We start from the raw sequence: 8,571 nt of genomic DNA, 5'->3' as shown, positions 1-8,571 counted from the left end.
CACGCTCACACGTTTAGTCACTTTATTTTGATGTGCGTACACACGCACACACGTAGAGAATACGCACACATAAACTTTATAATTTACAAAAGAGAAGTACTTAATCACTTTACACGTAGAGAATACACACACATATTCCACACACATATTTCTTGAGCAACTAGGGTTTGACCATACAAAAAATAAGTTGAATGTGTTGCCAAGATCCAGTTTCATCCGTTTATAGCATCAATTTTCACCACCTGAATGACTTCAACCCCAAAATGTGGTAATATCATGCTCGTAATTAACTAAATCTTGTCAATGGTTGTTGCTCAAGGAAATGTCTAATGGTATACTTGCTTCACATAAATAGAATAAACATCAAAGATCCATGTAATGAAGATCTACATTGTTTTTTTTTTTTTTTCTGGTGAAAGATTAACAATCCATCGCCGCAACACCATTTTACACAACACAGAATATGAAATAATCATCAGAGCAAATAAATGTATTCGAAAATTTATAACTCGGACAGTTTAGTTGCCATAAATTTTTGTTTCACTGCTACAACCAGTAGGCAGATATTTTACATTTCAGTTAATCTGTTCACAAGACAATCTGTTGTTCGGAAAATGTTAACAAAGCTATTCTTGTTTTTAATTGCCAAGACAACTTCTGACAAGGAAATCAGATGGTCGCGTCATTAGCTGAAAATACTAGCAGCAGCTTGTCACATAACCTTTTAAGCAATCTTGGTAGGAAAATTCGAGCTCTTATTCATATGTAAAGGGCTATATGGTTGGTGTTGAAATGGAATTATACTGTTTACCCACGAACATGTTCTACACCAGTACTCGAGGAGCATTTCATTGAAGAAAGAAGGCGGCAGAAAGTAAAAAAAATCTCAAGGATCTAGTGCTTATTCCAAATGATGTGATACTCGAGTACGGTTATCCTTTGCCCAGTAGCTACATAGCTGGTTCAATGGAGCGGTTGAAAGCTTATGCTGCAAGTAGCTTCTGGATATCCTTCTGTAATGTTTGAAAAGACAGGTTTGTCAGTGAAATAGAATTACTTGAACTGCTGTTTAGGCGGCCCAAAAAAAAAAAAAAGGAACTACAAAAAAAGAGATATTTAATAAAAGATGAGGCTTGTAAGCTTATTCAACACAGATTATGCATACAATGAAAACGGTTGCAGAAGACAACAGCTTTTACAACCAGAACTATGTAAAACTTCAACTTAACTACATTAGAGGGCTGTCAACCTCAGACAAATCAATGAAAACAGAAAATCCCACCAACTTCAAGATCAAAAGAAGCTAGATTAACTTCAACAAAGGGCTGAAGAGAGCAGGCTAACTCACCAAATATCCTTCGATTGATTAGACGTGGTAAAGAAATCTTATTACAAGTGAACTAGATAAGAGGGAAAAAGATAAGAGTGGAAATTAAAACATCTTAGCTTCAATGCCACATTACTGTATGATAAGTATAGCTATAATCTTGGTAGATCTCTCTCTCTCTCTCTCTCTCTCTCCAAGATCAAAAGCAGCTAGATAAACTTCAACAAAGGGCTGAAGAGATCATGCTAACTCCATCCATTATCCCTCAATTGATTAGACATGGTAAAGAAAGCTTATCACAAGTGAATTAGTTAAGGCAACATTATAATACAGGGAATCAAGATGTGTTTACCTCATAATGTCAGTTAAAGTGTATGACAAGTTTAGCTTCTATATTGGCAGATCTCTCTCTCTCTCCCTTTTCCCTTTGAAGTAGTAAACAAATTTTTGCTCAGAAGTTTTTCAGTTATAATACGGTCCATGACAGAATATTCTCATGATAAGGTCCACATGAAGTACAATAGCCACATATGTCAACACAAGTCCACCAGTGATTTTTATTAATCAGGAAAAACTCTCCATTTACATGTGAAAATAGAGGCATAGATCAAGTCAAAAGGTGAAGCCTGCAACAACTTGAACCACCAAATTTCAATGCACAACAACTAAAACCAGACATTAATATATGTACTGTTGCATGCACTTTTAACATGATAATAAGTCTTCATTGAGTACTATTCTGAAAGCTTTTGATGTACAGATTAAGCCTTACTACTCATTCATTAGTTTTCTCATTTACCCTCATCTGTTTATGCAATAAAAGTTACTACTTATTTTGCTCGCAAAATTGAAAACTGTAATCTGTACAAAAAGATAAAAAAAAAAAATTAGATAAATATAGACTCCTCATAGCTACAGGAAGAAAGATCCAGGAATCAGACAGATCATGTAAAGGTAGGTGCTTATAGAAGTCAGTGATGCAAGAACTATATTTTTACAGTATTTACATAAAGTCCTTTTTTGTTTTTGAAAAGACTTTTTCTTCTCTAATGCATTTTTATCATGCACCAGTAATGGATCTCTTCAGCATTATCATGAACTCGCCATCAAAACTATACTCATAGGGCAAAATGCCTGTGACAATTCTATTTTACTTTGGAATGACGATGATCAGACTTGCATCAGAGATGTTACATTAATAAAAGGGCCTTGCATCAGAGATGTTAATCTACAGTAGGTGAAGGAATAAATGTTCTCTCTGAAATTGCATCCCCCAAATTATGCTCTATTCACTTCTCAAATTATCAAAATTCATTTCAATTCTGAACTAGCCATATTTAACTTTGTAAAGGAGTATCACAAAGTTAATACCTCTATCTGGAAAGGAGATGTCGTAGGTGGATATCTTTGAACAACTTTGCCATTTTTATCAACTAGAAACTTCTCAAAATTCCACTTGATCAAATCACCCAATAATCCTCCAGCATTTGACTTTAAAAACTGGTAGACTGGGGCAGTAGTTGGTCCATTAACATCCACCTGTTATAGAAACCTTTAGCACTTCATTAACACTGCTGAAAAGCCAAGTTGCTTGCTTGCCTAACAAAATAGTGATGGAGAACAATATTATCCACAGTACCTTATCAAAAATTGGAAATTCTGCTTTAAACCTTGTACAGGCAAACTGTTTAATTTCTGGATTTGACCCTGGTTCTTGCCCTCCAAACTGGTTACAAGGGAAGGCTAGAATTTCAAACCCTGCATTCAGAGTTACAACGTGATCAACTAAACTGAAGCATGTTACAGATAGATATCCATCTCATCTTGATGATACCTCCATATTTACTCTTAATTAGAAACAATATGCATATGGCATTTCGCTGCTACAAACTTTTCCATCCTAAAGTCAAAGAGAAAACACACTACGCATAAAGAAAGAATGCATAAGGATCTTAGCGCTATAATACGAGACACTTAATTGATGAATAGTTGTGCAGTGCATGTAAAAATTATGCGTGTAAATAGGATTATTAGGACTGAAATTCACCAGAGTTCAAATTGCCACCATCATCTTTCCTAATCATATTTCTGCAGAATCCAATTAGATTACATCAAAAAGGCCTAATTTGGCAGAATTTTCCATAAGTGAAGTTCCCACAGCTCACCGATTAGGTTAGCTAATTGAAATGAATAAGATAAAGGCAGAAAAAGAAACCAAAGAGATCAAGAAATGCATCTGAAATATGAGAAGGAAAAGGAAGAAAGAAGATGAAATAACTTATTAACCAAATGGCCTACAAATTAAGCTGATTTGAAGAAAACTTTTTTTTCAACTTCGAAGTAATGACTATACATTAATACGGCAGAGAGGAAGCAAGATAAAATCCTCACAGTGAAACACAAATATAGAATGAAAATGCTATTAAATACTATATTTACTCTGCAAATGCCAATAGATATTTTCAGCCATTAGAGGCAGCTCTATTAATCATCAATGTAAGATTGCAAGGAAAGCATTGTCAATCTGCCTGAACCCCATTGATCTAAATTCATGGAGGGGATAAGTAAAACTAATTAGGCAAGGAAAAAATTGGTATACAAAATGCTTGGAGTGAGATCCTTATATTAGATAAGGGTAGGATCAAAACCTAAGTGATGGATCAAGAAAAGGACCATGAGTTTGATGTAAAGTGGAAAAGGACAGTGAGATTCCATCCTCAAGTTATGATTATCCAAAACAGAATCTAGGATATTAAAGCATTTTATATTCTTTTTATCTTTCACTTTTTTTGACAATCTAGAACAAAGAATTGAACTAACCTCAATGAATTAAGATCTCAACTCTCTCTGGAACTTTTCAAAAGACAGGAAAAAGTCATATTCAATAATAACACGTGTTTAATGTAGTTAACAAGAAGAGCACAACTGAAGAGAAGCATTGTCAATGCAAGAAAAATGTAAGACTGCATGGTTTAACATTGTTGGCAACAATTTTAGGTGCAAATAACTGTACCTATGTAAGGCCAGTGCAAGCTAATTTGTGATTACAGAAAAGACTATGAAGACCTTCCTGAGTAAAGAGTTTCAATTACAACAAAAAGGGTAACATTCAGATTGCCAATTATATTATCCATTAAACAAGTCAACACAATGACCAATATTATTGTTAATCAAACTATGGATATGACTGGATTAACTTGAATTGTAGGTGTTAACTCCTATTTATGGAAGGATCTCCAGCATGGTCCCAAAATCAATTTGGTTAAAAAGTCTGCAAGCACTTATGATCAAGTACACAAAAACACCTAAACGTTTCAGATGGTGTTCTGAGATTATTTTCTTACTTTCTTCAGAGAACATGCTTTCTATAACTTAAATTTATCTATATGAAAATAAGTCATGTACTTTCATGTAGTCCATAGATGTGTTGAAAAGGAAACTGATAAGACTGAAAATCGCTAAATTCCAGAATCAGTTTTTGAAACAAGCAAAATGCAAGTAAATGATGCAAAGAGAACGCAATGAAAGAACTAAGCTCAAATTTCAAAAGACATAAATATCTTGAATTTGAAACTTTAAAAAACCTGATGCTATATTTCAATTTCATACTTGTGGTTAAAACGTGCTGCCACTGTGCTAACAGAATTTGAAAAACAAATTAGTAAGTGGCATACCCAGTTCACAAACATCACATTCTGCAAATAGCTGGATAAAATAGTTTGAACAATAGTAAGATGCACAGCTTAGTGATTTTCTGACTCATTACACCACCATATTCGTAACTAAGCAAAATTAAGAAAACTATGGACATAAAGCTTTAATGCTCTTCCTATTCATCCTATGCATTGCATTTCTAACATGATGCAAATGTCCTATGGATGTTACAGCCACAATATAAAGATCTTCAAAAAGTTCCCTCTACTAAGTTACCTCACCTTGAGTTTTGTACTTCTCATATATATGAGATAGCTCTTTGTAGTTTGATGTTGTCAAGCCACTGAATAAAATAATTACTTGTAGTCAGATAGATAACCTTCAGTCATACAACTTATTTTAAGAAATCAACCAAGAGATTCAAGATTCCAACAGAAGTACTAATAATCCCCTGGAACAGAAGAAAAGAAATGTCAACAACTGACACCAACAGTAAGAATACCATTTTGATGCTACATTGACAATCAGAAGGATCTTCCCTTTGAATTTGCTAAGTGAAACATCATTCCGATCAATATCCTGCAGAAAGCACGAAATCTAATTACCATGCAGGAAATACGCATTCCTGTTCTATCTAGATTATAGAAGAGAACAGATTTTAACAGGAAAAATAGCATCAAACCAAGAAATGGGCAAGCTTCTTGATTATAAAGTAGCAAATACAAATTGAAACAAATGGGATTCGTTTGGCCAAATTGATTGACACTTACCGTAAGGAAAAGATAAAAGGTGTACTAGTCAGAACCATGAACAGAATACTCAACACACAAAGCCTAATCAAGATAATATTATAAAGCAACTGAACCATTTCCTAGCCAAATCAATTAAAGCTCCATATAAAAGGTCTACAATAAGAAAAGTCTTCTTCTTCTGATAAATTTGAACCATAAAATAATCTGGACAACCAAATTATTGTTATCTTATGAAATATGAAGACTTCTTCTTTCAAATCCTTGCGGGAATGTGACAAAAGAAAAACCCGAGACCAGAGTATAATGTCATAGCATTTGACTATTAAATTCCATTGATTCAACTTCAATTGAAAGTGATTACTTATTTAGCTTCCTGCTGAAAGTGTCAATCCTCAAAGTTCTGCTTGCCAGTCTTACTATCAGGATTCAGGAAGAAGTAGACTTTAGGCGCACTAATAGTTGGGAAACCAAACTCTATCAACATTTATCCAGTTTGGAAAATGCAATTTCAAATGAAAATCAGACAATTCCATTTCAATTATTTTAGGATTCATATTACATCTTTCTATAATCCAATCGGGGACTCATGTTACTGAACAGAATTTTTGCCCTGTCAAAACCAGGCCTAAGGCATCAAACAATTGCTTCAGTACAGCAAAAAGAGACAGTGTCAAGTGGTCATCCTTCGCCACCCTTTGGCCTGGTGGTGCGGGAGGTCAAGGGTTCGACCCTTGCCTCCCACCAAAAAATTGCCACATTATGTGACGGCCTTAATTGGCCATCTTCGATGGAGTCTCTACTTACATCGAGTCCCCTTCCCCCTCCCCCCTAGATTAGGCTAGATTAGGTTATAGGAATTCTACCGTTGCGACAAAAAAAAAAAAGTGGTCATCCTTCAACACAGGTGTAGGAGTTGACTAAACCAAAATAGGTATAGCAACTTCACTAAAAGATTAATTAGAAGCTAGGTTGTTCTTGTTGCTCTGCTATGGATAAATCCTTCATTTCTTTAATTCTATCCAGAAGTACTCAACATTTGAAGTACATCTAGTCGGATTGCTGACCAACCATCAGTCGATAGTATTAACGCTCATTTATATAGGAAAAATCTACATGGCCAAAAACTGCATTTAGTTGAAGATGGCAATAGTCGCTTGAAAAGCTCTCTAACTGAAACTTCTTGCTAGATAGCAAAATTCGACACAAATCATCACAATTTTCGGCTATTTCACCTTTGCACCATAGTTAAAAACTCAATTCTGATGTTGTTTTTTGCCCTTTTCTTTAAAAAAAAAATGAAACTTACATATCCCATTATCACTAGAACCCCAAATTAAGCATGTCCCATCAAGAACGACTTTCTCCGGCAATCAAATCACGATTTGAAATATAATCCAAAGCAATTTATCAACATTAAAATATTGCAAATAATACACAAATTTTTTTACAAAATCCACCAAAAGAAAGGAGAATTTGCACTAATAAGGAATTCATTCTTTACCTTCACAGTGAAATCATAAATGCTCTTCTCTGTGGCAGCTCTAGCACTGATTGTGCTGAAAGATGAAGACTTTAACAGAAACCCTGAAAGATTAGAAGATGGAAGAGAAAACCCATGTTGGAAAAAAGCTGATTTTGATGATCCAAAGTTGGTTTTGATTGATGAAACAATAGAACCCGTGACAGGGTAAACAGAGTTTGGAGTGAAGTTCAGCTTATTAGCTTGCGAAAGAGTATGCAAAGGGGCCGAAAAAACTGAAGAAAATGCCATTGAGGACATCAGATTCACACACAAAATACAGCTGAATTGAAACAAATCTTCTTCTTCTTCAGGAATCAGAAGCAATTGTGCTATTGTAAGTGATAAAAACACGCGGGGACAGGCGCAGCAACAGAAGTTGGAATTTAGAGTGGAAGATGATGATCCACGTGGTAGTTTTGAGTGCCTCTTTCTTTTTTCGGCTTTGAGTCCTTCATTTATTAAGAAATTACATCTTTTATACAAAATTAAATGCTTTCTCTATTATTGTCCTATCAAATGTGTTCATTACATCCAAGGTACCATTGAAAAATCAAAATGTGGCATAGACACCATAACTTCCTAGGGGCACGCATGAGAAGACAAATTGCTTCTTGAAATTTGAATATGCAAGAAAAGATGTTGTTGTGATAGTTTATTAACTTATCATTTTTACACCAAATAAGAAATAGGTTTTTTTCAATCCATGAAAATAAGAAACTAATGGAGAAGATAATTTAGATGAATAAGGGTTTTATAAGCATATCGTAAAACTAATTAGACAGCGGTATTTAAGTATAAGAATATTGAAAAAATTGAAGATTTGTCCATTTGGTGCTTTTTGGTAAATGTTCATGAATATCAATTCAAACATGACTTACTTTACGTAAAATTGTGTTATCATCACTTCAAAAGTAGTCAAGCAAAATAATTAAGACAAAATATTCGTCCGTATCAAATCTTACAAGGGATAATTTTAGAAACCTCCTCTAAAGTTTCTGATAATTTCAGCAATTTCTCTTGATGTTTAAAAAACTATGGAAACCTGGTTTGAAAAACTATGAAAACTCCTTTAGAAAGTAAATCTTGATAACAATTGATGATATAAGCAAAAAAAAAAAAAAAATCAATGAATATCCAATATAACCCTTCTCTAATATGTAAAACAAATTAAATCTTAAAAAGTCAATTATTACCATTATCTGTTTGGTGAAAATTTCAAATATTTCATAGGAAAACTTAAGCCATGTTTTTAAAGCATTCTTTTTTGGTACTTTGGACATTTTTTTTTGGTAAGTAATTTTTGAATGTACTTATTT

At 33.9% G+C, this 8,571-nt stretch overlaps 1 protein-coding gene across 1 annotated transcript; it reads right to left on the bottom strand.

The window, feature by feature from the left end:
- Positions 1-734: 734 nt before the first annotated feature.
- Positions 735-7,637, bottom strand: LOC140012958 (probable phospholipid hydroperoxide glutathione peroxidase). Its single transcript, XM_072061677.1, has 6 exons — positions 7,235-7,637; positions 5,484-5,560; positions 5,263-5,324; positions 2,967-3,085; positions 2,699-2,866; positions 735-1,013 (listed from the first exon to the last, which is right to left on the bottom strand). The coding sequence occupies exons 1-6, from the start codon at positions 7,511-7,513 to the stop codon at positions 984-986; spliced, it is 735 nt and encodes a 244-aa protein (XP_071917778.1). The 5' UTR covers positions 7,514-7,637; the 3' UTR covers positions 735-983.
- Positions 7,638-8,571: the final 934 nt, after the last annotated feature.

This window comes from Coffea arabica, chromosome 8e (genome assembly GCF_036785885.1).
Source record: "Coffea arabica cultivar ET-39 chromosome 8e, Coffea Arabica ET-39 HiFi, whole genome shotgun sequence".
In the NCBI taxonomy this organism is placed as follows: Eukaryota; Viridiplantae; Streptophyta; class Magnoliopsida; order Gentianales; family Rubiaceae; genus Coffea; species Coffea arabica.
The sequence above is the reverse complement of the archived record's forward strand: the minus strand, read 5'-3'. Positions and strand labels throughout refer to the sequence as shown.

Excerpts from the sequence above, each read along its gene's own strand:
- LOC140012958 (XM_072061677.1), bottom strand. The coding sequence starts at position 7,513 with ATGTCCTCAATGGCATTTTCTTCAGTTTTTTCGGCCCCTTTGCATACT. Across the intron at positions 5,325-5,483 it reads GTCAATGTAGCATCAAAATG|TGGCTTGACAACATCAAACT; the intron begins GTATTCTTACTG and ends TATTTTATTCAG. Across the intron at positions 2,867-2,966 it reads AATTTCCAATTTTTGATAAG|GTGGATGTTAATGGACCAAC; the intron begins GTACTGTGGATA and ends TTTCTATAACAG.